The sequence below is a fragment of the Octopus bimaculoides genome, chromosome 7 (genome assembly GCF_046866305.1).
Source record: "Octopus bimaculoides isolate indiv1 chromosome 7, ASM4686630v1, whole genome shotgun sequence".
Lineage (NCBI taxonomy): Eukaryota > Metazoa > Mollusca > Cephalopoda > Octopoda > Octopodidae > Octopus > Octopus bimaculoides.
This window is the reverse complement of record NC_142934.1, coordinates 73606471-73627353: the sequence shown is the minus strand read 5'-3', so window position 1 is coordinate 73627353 and position 20883 is coordinate 73606471. Positions and strand designations below refer to the sequence as shown.

The following is a 20883-nucleotide window of genomic DNA, read 5'->3' as shown; positions in this document are numbered from 1 at the left end:
TGATGGTGGTGGTGGGAACAAGGAAGAGATTCTCAGGACATGAAATAAAATCTAAACAAGGAATGGAAGTTTTAATCGAAGATTTACTCTTTTCCATTTTCCCTACCCAGTTTCATCATCATCATCGTTTAACATCCGCTTTCCATGCTAGCATGGGTTGGACGATTTGATTGAAGACTGGTGAAACCAGATGGCTACACCAGGCTCCAATCTGATTTGGCAGAGTTTCTACAGCTGGATGCCCTTCCTAACGCCAACCACTCAGAGAGTGTAGTGGGTGCTTTTACGTGTCACCCACACGAAGGCCAGTTAGGCGGTACTGGCAATGGCCACGCTCGTATTTTATGTGCCACCCACACAAGAGCCAGTCCAGGGGCACTGGCAACGATCTCGCTCGAAAATCCTTACACATGTCACGGGCACAAGTGCCAGAAAGGCGACGCTGGGCACAGGTGCTATCCTGATTTCGCAAATTTCTAATTGATGTTTTGGTAACGCAAAACCAAGAACTCAGTCCTCCTGACCTAAATCAAATGTTTTGTCTCTGTTTTAAAGCAAAATAACAATATATTGTATTGAAGATAAGGTAAAATACCAAAAAAAATCCAGTACATAAAATACTTTACCTTGTTACTTTTCGAAGACTTGGAAGTTTTTCGTTCACTCAAAATTTTTTTCTTTACAGAAGATCGTGGGGTCCTTTTGCTTATCACAAAGTCATCATCATCATCAAAAGTGTCATCATTTTCAGAATCACTGGAAGGGCTGTATTCATCAGAAGACAAATCAGATGATTCTGACTTTTTGGACACTTTCTCTTTCTGACTTGATTTCTTTGAGGACAAATTTTGTTTCACTCGAAGACTGTCTGCTTTCTTCTCCTCATTCTCACCATTGTATCTTGAGACCAACTTTCTTTTGCGACTAGACTTGCGCAATGTACTGTCATCAAGTTGTAACTTCAATGGAGTCTCATGTTTGACAGTCACTGATTTCTTGTTAAATTCTTCAGATTTTATCTTACTCTTTGACACACTGTTGTTCTTTGTTTTGGTTTCAACTTTGACCTTTAATGGAGTATTGTTGTTTTTATCAGTTCCTCTAAGTTTCCTTTTCTCATCAGGAGCAACTTTTGCAGACAGCCTTGAATCTTTTGATTTAACACTGGACATACTATCTGAATCCAAACTATCTTCTTCAGAACTTGCTTCATCCAAAAGATTCACAAGATCAACAGATGCTACCTTCCTCCTACACAAAAAATTTAGAGTACATAAAAGATGTTAATTATAATGGTGATGAAGATGACAACAATGATGATGATGATGATGATGATGAAAAATGTTAATTGTGGAAATATATGTCAAAAATATAAGATCAGCAGCATCAAATTATATAATGATATCATACCTTAAAAGGTTTGGAATTTAGTCAAATACAGATGAAACAAAATCAGATAAGGTTGTTATGGGGGGAAAAACCCCCACAAAATATGAAACTAAAGTGAGAGAAAACAAGAGAAGGCAAGAGAACAAAGACACAGAATATATAAACATATGAGAAGAAGCGTTGAGGCAGAGGAAAACAAATATTTAGAGAAGTGGTTAGTTGATGTTGAAAAAGTAATTGAATATTGGATGCAGGCATGGCTTTGTGGTTTAGAAGTTGATCTTACAACCATGTTTTTGGGTTCAGTCCCACGTCATGTTACTTTGAGTATGTGTTTTCTACTAAAACCTTAGGTTGACTAATGACATATATCATCACCATTTTAATGCCTACTTTTCCATGCTGGATGCCCTTCCTGCCACTGATCCTTACCTGTTTCCGAGTAAGGTAATATTTCCTCATAAACAGACATCATCGTTTAACGTCCGCTTTCCATGCTAGCATGGGTTGGACGACTTGACTGAGGACTGGTGAAACCGGATGGCAACACCAGGCTCCAATCTAAATTTGGCAGAGTTTCTACAGCTGGATGCCCTTCCTAACGCCAACCACTCAGAGAGTGTAGTGGGTGCTTTTACGTGTCACCTGCACGAAGGCCAGTCAGGCGATACTGGCAACGGCCACGCTCGAAATGGTGTCTTTTATGTGCCACCTGCACAAGCCAGTCCAGGGGCACTGGCAACGATCTCGCTCGAAAATCCTACGGGTGCCAGTCAGGCGGTAATGAAAGTTTAGAAACAAAAGACACTGCTTGAATGATGGTGACACTTGTTTACAACAATCATGTGATGTCAAGGCAAGGGAACAATAACACAACATACATATATAAACATGGCAGGCTTCTTTCAGTTTCCATCTACCAAATCAACTCACAGAGCTAAGATCATCATGTTTACAGCTTTATTTGACCATGACATGAAAGGAAGATGAAGCCTTCAATTGTCTCTGAGCAGCACACTAATAGTCATGCCACATTTTCGTTGCATATCATCATAGTTTTCACCATCATTTTAATATCCACTTTTCCATGCTTGTGTGTAGGTCAGATGAGATTCATTGAAGCATACTTTTATAGCCAAATGCTCTTCCTTCATCAACTCATAACTGTTTGTAAGCAAGGTAACATTACCCCTAGTTTGGATATGTTTACAAGGGAGATTGAAAACAAAGAGCTTCACTTACATGACAGTGATGCCTATTTACAATTAGTGCATAATGACAAGTCAAGAAGACATGAACCGCACCCCTCCATCCCAACACACATACATACACAACAGGCTTACTTTCAGTTTTTATCAATCAAATTCACTCACAAGACTTTTGGTTGACTCAGGGCCACTGTAGAATGCATTTGCTCAAGCTGCTATGCAGTGGGACTAAACTTGAGACCACATAGTTGCAAAGTTAACTTCTTAACCACACAGCCATATTTTGTGTGTATGCATGTATGTATATGTATGCTGAAGGCATCAAACTTAGGAAGAGTACCTTTCTAGTGCTTGTATTACAATAAACACTTTTGGTTATCTTCTAAACATCAGATAAAATTGGGCAAAAGATAAGTGTGTGAACTAGTGTAGAAACACAAAGAGAGACCAACACAAGGAAATTTAAGACAGAATAGTAACATTTACTATTCAATCCAGGAAAAGTAGAAGCTCACATCAGTTCTAGTTTACTTAATGCAAACTACCCACCAACATTCTCCACTGAACTGAGAACCATAGCCCATAGGACAAGTCAGTCTAGCAAAATCAAGCTCCACTCATGGAAGAATTTGAACTTGGCTAACAAAGGACTTTACAATTTAGCACTCAAACTGGCTAAAATATGTTACCTGTATTATATCCAAACTGGCCCCTGCCATCTACCCTATACTTGTACTCTGTTGGTTATAATCATGAGGGTTCCAGTTGATCCGATCAATGAAACAGCCTGCTCATGAGATTAAAATGCAAGTGGCTGAGCATTCCACAGACATGTGTACCCTTAGTGTAGCTCTCAGAGAGATTCAGAGTGACACAGAATGTGACAAGGCTGGCTCTTCATATTACAGGTACTACTCATTTTTGCCAGCTGAGTGGACTGGAGCAATGTGAAATAAAGTGTCCTGCTCAAGAGCACAATGCATAATTAATCCAAAATCGTTCAATGCCCGCTTTCCATGCTAGCATGGGTTGGACGACTTGACTGAGGACTGGTGAACTCGATGGCTGCACCAGGCTCCAATCTGATCTGGTAGAGTTTCTACAGCTGGATGCCCTTCCTAATGCCAACCACTCTGAGAGTGTAGTGGGTGCTTTTACATGCCACCGGTACAAGGGCCAGTCACGTGGTACTGGCAACGGCCACACTCAAAATGGTGTTTTTTACATGGCACCTGCACAGGAGCCAGTCCAGCAGCACTGGCAACAACCTCAGAAGACTCTGAATGCTAAAAAGTTAATATTATTATTTTGTACTGCTGCTGATTCCTGAGTCAAGCTTGAACTTATTCATGGTGCCTATTTACAACTAACTGAATGGAACCAGCGAAAGTTAATAACATGTCTTGGTCTTGAACGTGGTGGAGTTTCAATGATGGAATATAAATAATCACCTAATTTAGTCGACTGGTAGTATACCAGCTCAGTTAGCCAGGAGGAATTCTAAAAGACCTGTAATATTTGGTAAAAGATAAATGAACTAACCTTAGAGTGAGACTAAATTGATTCCTCTTGACTGTTTCAAATTCTTCGACCAGCCCTCGACGTACACTTCTTACTTTAGGAGTTTTTTCTGCATGATGGTTCTTAATTGCTGACGAATCATTCTTGGGAGTTTTATTTCTTGTGTCAGCTGGAGGAGTATCTAGATTTGTATTCAATTTTGTATTGGATTTTGACTGACCGTTTAATTGACGGCCATTTTCTCTGGAAGCTTCTGAACTCTCACTCATGTCTGACATATCAGAACTGCTGTCAGAATCATCATCCAGCATGTCAACTACTTGGGAACATTTAAATTTTCTTGATGTTGTTGAATTGCTTTGCAGTTCTGCAAATGATTAAATAAAACAAATCAGAAATAAAGAAAATAGTAACTAATTAATTAAATCAATCAATTAATGTCTGTTTGCCTTTCTGTCTATCCATCTACCAACCTACGTGTCTATGTATGCATGTGAGTATCTATCTATCTATCTATCTATCTATCAATATATGATGTGAGTTCCAGAAGTTTTGAGACTTTTTAGGAGAGGCAGTTATAATTGTCTTAGATTATTGTAATTTCAGTATATCCTTATTATACATCTAATAAGCTAACCTGATCGAAGGAGATGGTTGTAACAGCACTTTGAACACATGCTGCTAAACAGTGGTTGTCACAGCTAACTCATTTGCAAAATGCAGGTAGGACATTTGGAAGCTTGCTATGCAATAAAATTTTGTGTTGAACTAAGCAAAAATGCTATAAAAACTTATGAAATGCTCCCAACTGCTTATGGATTAATCTTTCTGCAGGTACAAGAGGTTCAAGGATGGTAGAGAGGAAGTGAGAAATGATGAATGATGTAGGAGGGAAAGGGACATCAGAATATTAAGAGCTGATTGAGAAAATTCACAATTTTCTGAATGAAAACTGTTGTGGGACAAGGCAACTGTACACAGGATTATTCATGAAGATCTGAACATGCACAAAATTTGTTCCCTCAGTGCTCAATGACAAGCATCCTGGTTACCAACTACTTGCCAGAAATGGGCATCAAATCTGTCTGTCACCCTCCCTATAGTCCAGACTTGACTCTCGGTGACTTTTGGTTGCTCACCGAGCAGCTGTTTTGAAGACAAAGAGGGTTATTACAACGGTCTTGAATACCTTTACTTAGGGGATGGAACACTACAAAAAGTGCAGTGAAGTCAGAGGTTCCTACATCGAAGAAGATTAGAGTTTTGTACTTCATACTTATTTCATCGTAACCCAAGGCATACCGACTTCAATAGGGTTTGGACACAAAACAAAGTTGAATAACAATAACAATAATGAAACAGAATAATGAATTATTATTGTTGCTTGGCCTTAGGTTAAGCCAGATGAAAAGTATTCCAGGCACGACAGTGTCAACTGTCTCTTTCCATTTTTATAAGATAGCAAGGTTTAATTTAACCCTTTAGCATTCAGATTATTTAGACAAATGTAATGCTTATTTATTCACTTTGTTTTAAATCTATCACTCATTATCTTGTAGCTTCAAGACATTAATGATGTGATTGTTTATATTTAGAATAACATTGTACAGTACACGTGAGAAGCCAGATCTGTCTGGTCTGAACATAAAATAGGTAGAATATTTGGGCAGGGTATGGCTGATTTAAATGCTAAATGGTTAAGGGAAATTTAGCAGTTATTTCTAGCAGATCAGATGAGCATGTAGAGGCTCTAACTAAATATTTTAGTACATTTTATTTCACTCTTTCTGTTGTAAATTAAATACTGAGTATGACTTTTCTTCTCTGTTTGAGGCTGATGTAAGTATACCAGTAATATGTGAAGGTTGATTCAACTGACAACACCTCCTTCCCTTGTTTAATCTAAAAGAGACAAAAACAAATATGAGACTAACTGCTTTTTGATTTCTTCTCCTTAAAAATGCTTCCCTGGAGTGGAACCACAGGTGACTGCAGCATCTTAGGTGATCTTAAATTCCTGCCATGGTGCGAAGATTTTCTAACAGAATTTGAATCTTCTGTGGGAGTTTCAGAACCAGAATCTGATTCTGAATCCGAACAATCATCAGATACTGGAAATTTTTTGTTGTTGGAAAATGATGATGGTAGTTCCTTGATATTGCGTCCATCACAAGACCGTGCAACCACATATGAATGATCTGGAATCCCATTTTTATTCTTCTTTATACCACTCATGGAGCAAAACTGAACCTGAAGAAAATGGAAACAATTATGTACATGAAAAGCAAAGTTGAAAATAGAATTTAGAAGAGGTCATAGTGGCAATATGGAATTCCATTATATCAAAGAAACACAGTTATAAACTTCAGGTTTATGTTATTGTGTTACTCCAAGTCAGCCATGATTGAACTGTTCTGTGGTATGTAGGTAGTTGGCCAAATGATAGCTGGAAAACAGAGTAAGAAAATTGTAATTAACTAATGTAAAAGAAACCTTATAGTTTTATGATCATGTATAGGTGCAGATATGGCTGTGTGGTAAGAAGCTTGCTTCCCAACCACATGATTCCGGGTTTAGTTGCACAGCATAGCACTTTGAGCAAGTGTATTCTACAATAACCTCAGGCTAACCAAAGCCTTGTGAAAGGATTTGGTAGGTGGAAACAGAAAGAAGCCCATTGTATATATATGAGTGTGTGTGTGTCAAACCACCTTTTGACAAATACTAGGGTTGATGTAATCCACAATTCCCCTCCTCCAAAATTTCAGGCCTTGTGCTTTTAGTAGAAAGGATTATTATTATCATTTTATACCATTTTTCCAGGCTGGTATGGGTTGGATGGGCTGTCATAACCTGAAACATTTCATATTTGGAATTAACTGCTTCCGACATAGATAAGAGAACATGTCTTGTTCATAAAATCTAATTTTAGAAGATGCCAGTGTCCCCTGACTGGCTCCCATGCTGGTGGCACGTAAAAAGCACAAACCGAACATGGCCAATGCCAGTACCCACTGACTGGCTCCCATGCCGGTGGCACGTAAAAAACACCCACTACACTCTCAGAGTAGTTGGCGTTAGGAAGGGCATCCAGCTATAGAAACATTGCAAGATCAGATTGGAGCCTGGTGCAGCTGCTGGCTCCCCAGACCGCAGTCAAACCACCCAACCCGTGCCAGCATGGAAAACAGACGTTAAATGACGACGATGATGTTTCTACAGCCTGATGCCTTCCTAACACCAACCACTAAAGAGTACTGGGTGCATTTTATCATGACATGACACTTGAGACATTCTCATGTCCTCAATGAGACTAAAGAGGCCTTGCTATTCTACACTCACCGGTTTGTTCATCAAATACTTTACAGAGTGCAATAAGTTCTTTTTATTGTGGTATCAACATTCTAGATAACAAAAGCATGTGATAATAGGAAGTTGTACACTTGAAAAGTGTATAGGATGGGGGAATTCAGATTAGCAACAAATATTACTTTGGTTTGTTATTCAATAATTTTTTTTTTGTTTTACATCCACATTCACAGTTGTAGTTGTTTCAAAATCTGTCAGTTGTCTTTAAGTTGCTAAGAATTCCATGAGAAGGAAATTAGAAGGAATATTCTTTTCTACTCTAGGTACAAGGTCCGAAATTTTTTTTTTGGGGGGGGGGGGGGTCTACGGCTGGACCCTCTTCTTAATGTGAACCACTTTACAGTGTGTTGGGTGCTTTTACATGGCACCACACAGGCGTTTTTACGTGACACTGCCACCAGTGCTTTTCACAACCGCTACCATCATTTAACTTTCAGATTCCATTAACATACTGGTATACTCATGCCACTAAAAATGACAGTATTTTAAAAGAAATAAAAACAGAAACTAGCATTTATTGAAAACATTGACATAACATACATTTTATAGATTTGATAAAGACTTGTTATAACACGTTTGCTGCTGGCTTCAGGTGACTGGGGTCATCACAGGTTAGTGTTTCTAGAGACAGTATCATGTGTAGAGCTGACCAGGTCCACCAGTATTCTCTGTCACTGACAGTCTTATGCATCCTCCACGGTATATTCAAGGTTATAACACATATTGGTTTCAAATTCTGGCACAAGACCAGCAATTTCAAGTGACGAGATAAGTGGTACTTTTTTTTTTTTTATCTAACTCCAGAAGGATGAAAGGCAAAGTCAACCACAGCAGAATTTGAACTTAGAATTCCAACATGGTAACAATTCTGCCGCCTTCCTTGTTATAACACATATTGCTAACATATAATTAAAGGCATGTGAGTTATGACCATTTCAACTTTTTTTTCAGACAAAGGATATCAAGGATTGCATTATTTAATGTATAAATACCTCCACCCACTTTCTTTTTAAATGGCAGGAAGTGATTTGAGGAAGATTTGGTTAAATCAATCCTGGTACTTGACTGGTACTTTATTTTATTGACTCCTGAGGGACAAAAGATAAAAGTTGGTTTCAGAGGGATTTGAACTCAGAACATAAAGTGTCATAACAAAATAAACCACAAGACATTTTGTCAGATGCTTTTGATAGGTACAAGTCCAGAAATCTTGATGGGAATGAAAGAAGACAACATTGCCTTTCATCCTTCTGGGTGAAAGGTAAAATTAATGTTGATGAGATTTGAACTTGGAATGTAAAGAACTGGAAAAAATACGGCAGGATACTTTTTCCAATGCTCTAAAGTTTCTGCTAGAAAAAAGTTGTGTATTACCTTGCATTTCCCAACAATTGTCTCGATAACCACTTCTGTGTCGAAGAACGATGCACTGTTGAGGAATATTTCATTGGCAGCAGATTGCTGACAACATTTCTTGCGAAGAGATTCTCCAATTTCTGATTGTCTCCAGAACCATCTGACAACAGCATAATTATCACCAATATCATAATCTCCTAAAATAGAAAAAAACAAAAAACAAACAATAACTGTTACTAGCAAGCAAGTATGACTCGATAATGGTTTGGCCAGCTTGGAGTCTTAATAATAATAATAATGATAAGACTTTCTATTATAGGCACAAGGTCTGAAATTTTGGGGGTAGGGGCTAGTAATTACACCAACCCAAGTGTTCAACTGGTATCTATTTTATTGATTGAGAAAGGATGAGAGGCAAAGTTGATTGCAGGGGAATATGAACTCAGAATGTGCAGACAGACGAAATGCTAATGATTGTGCACATTTAATGAGATACCGTTAGAAGCATTGAGAAATAAAATACTTTTCACATTTTCATTCATCCAAATTAGATACTTTATATATGAAAGCAAGTTTGTTTACATTTAGAAGGTAACAAGAAAAGTCTTGAGAAATATATTAAAAAAAGTTTTCTATAAACTTTAAGTGTATTATGACTGTCAGGATGGCAGCAAATGCATGGTTCAAGATCCACAGGAAGCTCTCTGCCTCTTTTTCTCTTGAAAGGTTTTTTTTTTAAACCCTATGTGCAATGAGCCATTATTTATAGCTGGACTGGCATTTAAAATACATTGTTTATAGAAGATCTATTCTATAGTAATGATGATTTCATACAGAAGTACAAGGCCAGAAATTTGAGTAGAGGGGTTTAGTCCATTACAGCAGTTCCAGAATATGACTGGTACTTCATTTTATTGAATCCTGAGACATGAAAAGAAAAGTTGCCCTCAGTGAAATTTGAACTCAGAACATTAAAGGCTGGAAGGAACCACAAGGCATGATGATTATGTGAAAGGCCTAAGCTTTTTAAAATCTATTCTAATTAATTCATTCCATGTGTGTGTCACTTCCATAGAGCTAGGATTACTTAATAAGATCTTTTGCAATGGTCACATGTAACTTCTTCACACCTGTTTTTATAGAGATCAACAAAGAAGCTCCTATATTGTTGCTCAATCTGTGAAATGAACTGCTCTATTAGCTGTCAGGGTTAGTTAGTTTCAAACTGGCGGCAGTCTGACCAGTTACCTGACCTGAAATGCTATAAAGCTCAGGAAGAGTTGCAGTGTGCAGTGTGGATATGCAGTAGGTGGTCAAGATTAGGCAGTGATCAAATGATTTAAGAACAGGGTCAATGATGGTTTGAAACTCCTAATGTACTTTAAAAAAAAATTTGGACCATATGTTTTCAACCTCAAATGTTGGGACATAATACTCACACACAAAAGGCAAAACACACAGAATTGCCACAACTGGAACACAAGCCAAATAGTGAAGCTACTTAACAACTATTTTTGCTATACTGATTTACTTCTGGATTCAGTATTTTAAGTCATTGTTATCATTAGAGTAGATTGCTACCTGTATAACATTAAAATCCAACATGACTTAAAGGTATTAATTCAACTGAACAAAACTCGTGGCTAATTCAAATGGTATTGTGATTTTGATACTGTGATACACAGCTCAAATAGTGAATTTCCAACTAGGGTATCTTATATCTGTACATCTATGATGCTCCACCTTTGGTTAGCTCTTGAGCATTTAATCAACTGCCTCCCAACCACCTCGTGCTATAAATGTAATCAGAGTTGATCTAGATAACAATAACATATGTCTAGCCTGTTAAATAAAATGTACTGCCCTAAATATATAATGAAATGCCTATAACAAATTTGAACTCAGGACCTTTAAGTAGTCCACCAACTGCATCTATTAACCATTCTGCTTCAGTAGGCAACAAGTGCAAATGAACTCGCAGACAACACAGGACAGCATTGAACTTTAACCATAATATTGGGTATTCCAAATAATAGAAAGATTGGGGTGAAGTGATGAAAGCAAAACCTATTGCTAAGTTCTGATGACAACAGCGACAGCAGCACCGCCGCCGCCACCACCACCACCACCAGTTAGTGTCTGTATTCCATGCTGGCACGGGTTGGACAATTTGACAGGGTTCAGTCCCAGTGTTGCACCATGGGCAAGTGTCCTTGTTTGTCCCCTCTGTGTTTAGCCCCTTGTGGGCAATAAAGAAATAAGAAACTGAAAGGAACCCATCATATATGTGTGTATGTGTGTGTCTTTCTGTCTATGTTTGTCCCCCACCATTGTTTGACAACTGGTGTTGGTGTGTTTACATCCCCATAACATAGTGGTTCAGTAAAAGAGACCAATAGAATAAGTACCAGGCTTTAAAAAAAAAGTACTGGGGTCAATTCACTTGACTAAAATACTTCAAGATGGTGCGTCAGCATGGTTGTAGTCTGATGACTGAAACAGGTGTAAGATAAAAGATGTATACCCACACACACAATAGGTTTGCTACATATGTCAATTTCAAGATACTAAACAATAACTTCTGCTATACTGATTCACATCTGAATTCATTGTTTTAATGCATTTTTACCATTAGAGTAGATTATTATTTGTGTAACAGTAAAATCCAACATGACTTAAAGAAAGGTATTCACTCAACCAAACAGAACTTTTGGCTAATGGTGGATTAAGAAATGAACATTATCATCTTTTGGTGGATTAAGAAATGAACATTATCATCTTTATCATCAATGTCCATTTTACCTTGGTGTTAGGAAGGACATCCAGCTGTAAAAACCATGCTAAAACAGACAGAGCCTGGTGCAGTCTTTTGGCTTGTCAACCCCTGTTAAATCATCAAACCCATGCCAACATGGGAGACAGACGTTAAATGACGATGATGATGATGATGATCTGAGTAAGATAAAATTTGTTGAAGCAGATTTTCTGTGACTGGATGCTCTCCCTGTTTCTAATCTTCTGTTTCTCTTAATCCAGACATGTTTTCATGGAAGATTACAAAGAAAGGATGTTGTTTGTAAGATGGTGACATTTGTTTACAATTAGTGCACAATGGTACAGTTGTGTGGTAAGAAGTTTGCTTCCCAACCACATGGTTCCAGGTTCAGTCCCACTGCGTGGCACCTAGGGCAAGTGTCTTCTACTATAGCTTTGGACTGAGGCCTTGTGAGTAGATTTGGCAGACAGAAATTGAAAGAAACCTATTGTATATATATGTATGTGTGTGTCTCCCCCAACCACAGCTTGGCAACTGATGTTGGTGTGTTTACATCCTCATAACTTAGTGGTTCAGCAAAGACACTAACAGAGTAAGTAGCAGACTTAAATAAAAATTAAGTACTGGGGTCAATTCATTCCACCAAAGTTCTTTAAGGTGCCATCCCAGCATGGACACAGTTTCATGATCGAAACAAGTAAAAGATTAAAGAATGTAAAGACAAGAACACACACACAATTGGTTTCTTTTCAATTTTCATCTATTGAATTCATTTACAATGCTTTAGTTGGCATGGGACTATAGTTGAAGAAACTTGCCCAAGGTATGGAACTACCCTGATGCAAATCAAACTTCTAAACTACATAGCATCGCTTGTGCCTAGTATTTGGATTAAAGATTATTGGTTCATCATTATCATCATCATCATTTAACGTCCGTTGTCCATGCTGGCAAGTTGGGGAGCTGTACCAGACTCCAGTCTGATCTGGCACAGTTTCTACAGCTGGATGCCCTTCCTAATACCAACCACTTTACAGAGTGTTTTGGGTGTTTTTAATGGCACCACATGGGCACTGCATGGGTGCTTTTACATGACACCGCCACAAGGACTGGCTTTGAGCCTTCTGTTGCAGAGAATAATTCATATCTATTACTTGCAACATCTTTTTTCAAATTTTAGCATGGAAAATATTTTTTACCTCCTATGGTTGGAACCTCCTATGGTTGGATTTATAAAAAACAAAATAAATTTTGATTAAAAAATAGAAACATATGAATCAAGTGATTAAGATAACAGGCATTGAAAATTATAACAATCATTAAAAACAAAAATATAAGACACATGCAAGCTGCTTAATAAAACTTATTATCTTACCTCTTATCTTGGAATAAAGGTCTTTAATCTGAGCAATGAAAGATGAATCCAAACCACCATCAATAATATCTTCATTTGAAATATATACATAGTTGCCTATTTTATAATTTTCGCCATTTAATTGAAAAGCTCTAAAACAAAAACAAAGTTTCACTTTATGGTTTACTGAAAAGATGTTGAATAATAATCTACCCCTTCTACATATTCCCTTTATGAAAATAGTGAAGAGTTTTATCAAAATAACTTTGTAGTTATTAAGCTGGTGCTTGAAACAGAAATTAACATGGAAGTCTGATGGAAAGGTTTAATTTAGATCACTTCAAAACATGAAGTTTGTATCATAGAACCAAAGTGGATTAAGGCAGCTTGGTCTCAGAAGTGTTAAACATCAGCACCTAGTCCTTGGCTGTTTTTAATGGAGTTTGCTCTGTTGCAAGCATTTGGCCAGGTTTCCAGTTTGAAGATAATTTCCTCCCTTCACTCTATAAATCATGGAGGCCCTGAACAAAAAGGGCTACAGACACTGCTCTTCCCTCACTAATTAGTTAAAAAAAGAACACCAAACTTTCCTAATTAATTAATTAATTAATTGCAAAAATGAGAAAGCATTCCAAACCTCTGACTCTTGTAGGTATTACCCTGATGGTGAGATTGTTGTGGATGGTGTTCAGAATGAACATCAATAGGGAAAATATGGATAGGAAGTGAATTCTTGATGCTTGCAGGAGCACTGCAAGGGTATTGAACTTGTTTGGCTTTGCAGGCCAGATTGAAGCATGAACTAGATCTTGTAGGCTACATTGATACATAAATTAAATCTTGCAGGTCAGACAGGAAGAATGATTTGTAAAAAATCTTATTCATAATGCAAGTAAAAGTAAATATGTAAAGAAGCCAATAGACATTATAAAACATTATTAACAATAAGTGAAAGAATATGAGGCATTACAAAAATTTTTGTGCAGAGACGCATATAGAAATCTCATTAATATAGTATGTATAGAATCCTGTTGAGTAATAGTCATGAGAGTGAGAATGGAAGCAGAAATTGTTAAAATTTGTGCATATAGTTCTTGAGAAAACCAAAGCTTAATAGGAAGCTTGCAGTTTCAACAATAAAATTTTTTAATATTGTTTATATCACTAGAATTCATTTGGATGAAAGTGCATGAATTTAAAGAAGAAATAAAAAACATCTTTTTGGATGGGTGTATAAAGACAAATTGAAGAAGAAAATTGTTATATCTTTTAGTATATGAATTCATAAACTTCTTTTTCATTGGGTGAGAAAACAAAAGCTTCCCCGATTTGACAAGCTGGAACTGGTGTTAAATGAAAATTCTGTTTGAGCTCTGATTCTGAGCAGATGCAAGTTATATATTTACAGAATAATTTAAAACTAATAATACAATAAATATAATATTATAAAATGGAGCCTGGGGCCTGACTAAATCTTTCTGTAGGCTGTTTGTTTGACATAAACTGGTTTATTGCAGTGACTGGGTGATTGGTTGTAAGATACAGTAAGAATGAGGAGGCAGGTGAAGTGCAGGTGTTTTAGTGGTAGTTGAAAAGGTAGAGGGAGATAAGAGAGGGTGCCAGTGAGACAGTGTCAATGCTGTTAAACATTCAGCTAGTCCTGATCAACTAGATCCATGACCAAAACTGACTCTTTTTTTAGGAGTATCTATTTAAGACTAAGTCTCAAACATGTCATTTCCCTTTTTGAGATAGTAGGGTGTGATTTTTAGAAAGATTTGGCTGCTATTTATAACAGATTGAGTAACTAGTACATAAAATCTTTGTCATTGACTTGTGTCATATGCTCAAGATGTGATCTATGAATTAGTTGCTGTAGTAATTAATTAGTATTGTTATGATAGACCAAATTGTTGGCTTGATGTAACAGACTGTGATAAGCAATCTGATGTGATATGTTTACTAGACGTAAGATAACGACAAAGCATTAGGCAGAATGATCACACTTTGCGCATACACGTTTCATCCATACACAATCTAGACCTGTAATGGCAAACATATAGCATGCATGTCAGGAATGACATTGCTGCTAGTTTTTAGGTAACATGTGATGGACTTTTTCCTGAACTATGTTATAACCCAAGCTTATCTATAAACATTTATCTAAAACTAAAATATGTTATTAATTCAGTTAATAATGCCAAGCTAAATAATTATTAAAGTAGTTAATAATGCCAGGCTAGCCACTTCATGTAGGACATGTGCTATTTCCATGTAAAGAGATTTCAAACTCACTATTTTTTGGGGAAAACACAAATACACAAAGGAACAGTCTTCCAATGCTATATCCTCTCTGTACATGAACAACAAACATCTAAGGCTTTTAAGGTCACTGTATATGTTAGACCTCAATATTTAGTGATCTCTTGTATGAACATGCTTGTTATGTAATATTGCCAAATTTTCATCTCAAAAACTAGATGCCCTTCCTTTGAGCCAGTAAAGTTTGCTAATCCACAAAATTTGAAATCTAAATGTTGTGATTAGCCAAGCAAATGTTATACTAGTTTAATGTTCTAAGTTTGCTAGATGACTGTAACACACGGTGGATTAGCAAAATTGGTGGATCATAGAATCCCATGCAAAATTGGTGGAACATGCCTTAAATTTTGAGTTCAAATCCAACAATGGCTATTTTGCCCTTTATCTTTCTAAGGTTGATAAAATAAGTACAAGTCAAGTAATGCAGTCGATTTAATTGATGACAGCAGGGGTGGATAATCCCTTGCTTGCACATCACCTGTTGACAGAAGTTGTGAAGATTCATGAAAAAAAATCTGGATTAAAACTTAAGACCAAAACAGTTACCGAATGTAGTTAAATTTGTAAAAGTAATGATTCACTATTTTTTTTGGTACAGATGTGCCCCCACAAGTTAGGAATTTGCCCAATATTAAAATGGCTCCCCACATCATGCACTACAGCCTTGTGTTAAAGTTGAAAATCAAATTTATCTTGATAATTAGTCAGAATTGTTCCACCTTCGCAGTTTTAATTTCACCTACAGTAACTTAATTGAATTACCTATTCTGTGAAATACTTCCTAACAAGTCACAGTTTCACAACGATTAATATTTAGCTAGCATCATCCTGTTATATTTTGAGTTTCATTATCATAAATTGATAGCTGTTCTTGAATTTTGTTCCAGACCTATATTTCCACAGATAGAACTTCTCATTCACACTTCAAGAACAAGAATGGAACTCATGAACGGTCACATTAGCAACATATTTAAAATATACTGTAGAGTACGAAGATAAAAGAAAGCTGATTATTCATGTATTATCTCTGATCACACTTCCTAAGCAGCACTAGGATCAAAGGTATTCCAGCCGTGACAATCCAGTCTTTTTGTATAACTGCATTACTACAATGTCCAATGACTCCTTGCCTTTTTTTAAAGATAGTAGGATATGATTTGAGGGCGAACTTTTCGCTGCTATTTCTAGGAGGGCGAGCAACTGGATAGCGGTTCTATAGTTGACTTGAATTGATGATTGCTGTTGTTTAGCTCCAGGACGAGCAAATTTATGTTTAAAGGCGTTTCAACCGTGACCATCCAGTGTTTTAATATACTTAGAACTATACTGTGCAATGTATATACTTTTTCAAAACGTTATGGTGTAACTTGATGGAATGTAGCTGCTTTTGTAGCAGATCAAGCGACTATACAGAACAGCTGTTCCCATCCTGTTCTATATTCCGCATCTCAAAAGCAATATTACCTTTGAAGATGAAAATGTCAATTTTCTAATAACTATTTCGTTTTAAATCAAACCACATACACTACTATAGAATAACAAAGTTCTCGGCTTAAATAAGTATGGTTGTATATTTTGACAGTGAATGAAAATTAACCTCAGTGACGTTTTATACAGAAATATACGTTTATTGAACACATCAATCTCACCAGGTTACGACCAGTTGGTGCAAACGTTTTACATCTATTAAAAGTGTTTTGAGTGTTTACTATATTAGGACTTTCGAAGGAAAAAGCGTCGCATTTACGTAAAAGTAACAATTCCATCCAAGTTATTTTTCGTTTATGGGTTATTTTATTTTTAACGAACAATGTACTTGTCACTGACTAGCTACATTAAAAAGTGTGTATTGTGTGTGTATGATTGTATATAGAAGAATATGTTACTCAAAGAAATTCCAACCTTGTCTGATTTTCACATTTTGCTTACAATCTTATAATAATATAAGATAATATAATAGAATAAAATGATAGAATATTAAATGTCAATTTTGACTGAACTAGTACTGTCATGAGCATTACACTGTTATTTATAACAAATAGTTTTAATCGTTATGTGTCCTGAAAATCATCATACACAAATGAACCAAAACCAGTGAAGAAGCATCTACGCGGTTGTTCGATCGACTCTCAAGACATGGCAGTCAAATCCCCCCTCACATCCAACACTACTATTTTGAAAAGAGGCTACATTAGATAATTTAGTCCTAGACATACTATGTTTGAAAACAAAGATCTTTGTAACCACTCTGTCTTTGAACATAGGTTTGCTCCATAAAAACAAAACATGTTTATAATGTGAAGCTATTGACTTTGTAAAATCGAGAAAATCTCATTTCAGCAACAATCGATGATGAATTTCGCGCTTCGGTTTCGATGAAGACAACTATTTAAACACTCATTCATTGTATTAAAGCGTTAAAATGGTTAATATTTCACAGACACTTGGATTAATAATACTAATAGTGAAAAAGAATATTAATTATGCCATTGAGAGCTGGTGAAGTAAAAATTAGATATTTCGATCGAACGAAAAGTGGACTTCTGATATGTTGGGTTTTTTTAATGAACACGTGTATCAACCATTAATAACACTTTAATATACGTCATTGTTTATCCATGTATGTATCGTAAGATTAAAAAAACATTTAAGTAGGTTCTGATGCTTATGCATTTGATTGTTTATATATATATATATATATATGTCAATAAGTATAATTATTTATATAATATTACGTGTGTATGTTAAAGGATATTTACTTGTAATGTTTTTCTTTGCTGCGCCTATCACCAACAAGGATTCCTTCTCCAATCCAAGAGAAATCTCCCTTTTTGACTGGAACAAAATACCTGGATTGAGTTGGCATGTTTGACTAGAAAATACTTTTTTCCCCAAAATTGTGTGAGAATAGAGAACAACAACAAAAAAAGTCCGGGAAAAAAGTGTCAACAAGCAATGGACGATCAATGAACACTCTTTGAGTTGGCCGCCTCACTGTAGCACGTGATCAGCATTTAGCTAATCAGAACAGTCCAGACATCTTCAAAACTTTAGTAATCGGTTTTTAGAAGTTACTTTATTTAAGAAAGAAAAAGAACTAGGATAATGAATTAGATATACAAATGTATGGGAAAATATTAAGTTGTCGATGAACGAGATAGACTACCTTGTTTATAGGCCCAATCTGAATCAACACCCAGATACCACTTAATTTAAAAAAACAAAACAATCTGAAATGTTAAAAGAAATAATCGACATGAAAATATGCTGTTCACATTTAAAGAGCAAGGATTTTCTTACTAAGCACAGGGGACCTTGTTCTTTTCTTTTCTTTATGCTCTGCAAAGCTGATGGGACAAGGGAAAGAATATTTTTATATCCCCTAAATGTAGAACCTAGTGCGAATACTCGCAACAATAAGAGTCGGGTAGTTATGTTAAACAGGATTTCGAACAAGGATTCCCATTAATCTCTAAGTTTCAATCAAACTTTATGAACGGAAGTATACATCTAAAAAGCAGGACAAATGTTATATTTGATTAATATTAATAGTTAGTAAGGTGGCGAGCAAGCAGAATCGTTACCGCACCAAGCAAAATGCTTAGCGGAATTTCGTCCGTCTTTACGTTCTGAGTTCAAATTCCTCCGAAGTCAACTTTGCCTTTCATCCTTTCGGGGTCGATAAAATTAGTACAAGTAGAACACTGGGATCGATATAATTGACTGAAGTTGAGCCAAAATTTGAAATCAATGTTGATTATTATTACGAAAATATATGAACGAAATATTTTATGGTGTTAATTAAATCAACATACCTAACTGTAGAACCTAAAACCTCTAAAGTCCTTACAAGAGAGTCTTAAAATATTTACAGGTAAAGACCCGTTTCCCTGTCAGGATGTATAAGGAGGGAATGGAGTGTACATAACTGTATTTTGTTTATTTCTTTACTGATTTCCTTCCCCCCCCCATTTTCCTACTATGGTAATCATTCTTTTTTGCTAAATTATTGCCCAGGCGAGTTACATATGAAATTGAAATAAAGTCTTTGAAGATGTAGCTAAATCAAACCGTAAGATTAAATAAAAAAAATAATAAAGTGGATAATGTAGCATTAGGTGCATTATGGGTTAAAAAAAAGACAAGATGGTCAAATTTGTAATGCCTCTAATTGTAGATCTACTGGATTATGGCTAAACAAAAACAAATCTCTCTTTAGAAGAATATTGGGTGCTACTTTGGTGTGTGATCTACAATTTAAAGGAAGATTACTTTAGGTTAATTTTTAGTTTATTTTCGGTTTCTAAATTTGTTTTTATAAATTCTTTTATATATACTTAGCATTGTAAATATATTTTTTCCAAAATTCTTACTGTTTTAATAATAATAATAACCAAGTTTCAAGTCTTATTGAATAATAATAAGAAACCAAAAATAAACAATATAATAATTATAATAAGCACATAGATCACACAAGTTTGGCAGCCATGAGTTTTGCTATGTAAAGTTGGCAAAATTTTGCTGCTTTTCCTTTCTCTTTGAGCTTCCTTCATTTCTCTACCACAGCAATGACATGGTGCAGCATTTTCATCATCTAAAAGGTCACTTTTTTCATAAAAATGCAACTATTTTTGTCTCGTCGCTGATCATGTAAAGTTCTTTAGCCAACATCTTAAGGTTTTTAGAAATTGAAAAATAAACTAAAAAGTAACCTAAAGTAATCTCCCTTTCAATTGTAGCTCACAAACCAAAGTAGCATTGAATATTGTATGAAAAGAAAGAAGTGTCAGTCTTGACTGAGCAACCTGATTATCAATGTCATTCCAGTTGTGAGCATAAAGGAAAGAAAATTAAGTAGATGTGACATGGAGCTGTTCTGTGTAGGTGACAGTCTAAAACAAAAGTGTACAAGGCAGATTTGTTTTGGTGTAAAGCAATATATTCCTCAGGTGAAGCTGCTACTGCTGTGCAATATTGGACTAGAGTCAAGTTTATATTAAACTATCTTTAAGGTATATATATATATATAAAACATAGGTACTGTAAGTTCAGAGGGAATACTTGATAAGTGTAAGCACCTGTATATGCCAGATAGTGGCAGAGGTGAGAGAATATATCAAACAAATTAAAAACAGAACACAAAGGATGTCATGGTACACGTGTTTCAAGCTTTATAAAGAATCTGTTATTACATTAGCATAGGTATATTATTGACATAAAAGATGGTGTAAAGCTCCCCTCAGCCACAAACATTGTTAGTCCAAAGATTACATCACAAAAGAAAAAGTACACAAAGTATTACCCATTTTACAAATATACCTTTTCAAAGGGATGTGATAAACCCATTATAATGGGTAATACTATGTGTACTTTTTCTTTTGTGATGTAATCTTTGGACTAACAATGTTTGTAGCTGAGGAGAGCTTTACACCATCTTTTATATCAATAATATACCTATGCTGATGTAATAACAGATTCTTTATAAATCTTGAAACACGTGTACCGCGACATCCTTTGTGTTCTGTTTTTAATTTATGTTTGATATATATATATATAAGCTGTGTTATGAAATGAATAAATGTCTAGAC

The 20883-nt window shown here is 35.9% G+C and overlaps 1 protein-coding gene across 1 annotated transcript in view; it reads right to left on the bottom strand.

Annotated features, from left to right (window-relative positions):
- The window catches only part of LOC106880705 (uncharacterized), a 43802-nt gene extending 25504 nt beyond the window's left edge, over positions 1 to 18298 (bottom strand). The window contains exons 1-6 of the mRNA XM_014930778.3: positions 18055 to 18298; positions 12995 to 13125; positions 8862 to 9040; positions 6053 to 6368; positions 4140 to 4485; positions 627 to 1251 (exon numbers count right to left, since the gene is read on the bottom strand). Coding sequence (XP_014786264.1) covers positions 627 to 1251; positions 4140 to 4485; positions 6053 to 6368; positions 8862 to 9040; positions 12995 to 13125; positions 18055 to 18161 — 1704 coding nt within the window. The 5' untranslated portion in view covers positions 18162 to 18298. The remainder of the gene's footprint in view (positions 1 to 626; positions 1252 to 4139; positions 4486 to 6052; positions 6369 to 8861; positions 9041 to 12994; positions 13126 to 18054) is intronic.
- Positions 18299 to 20883: the final 2585 nt, after the last annotated feature.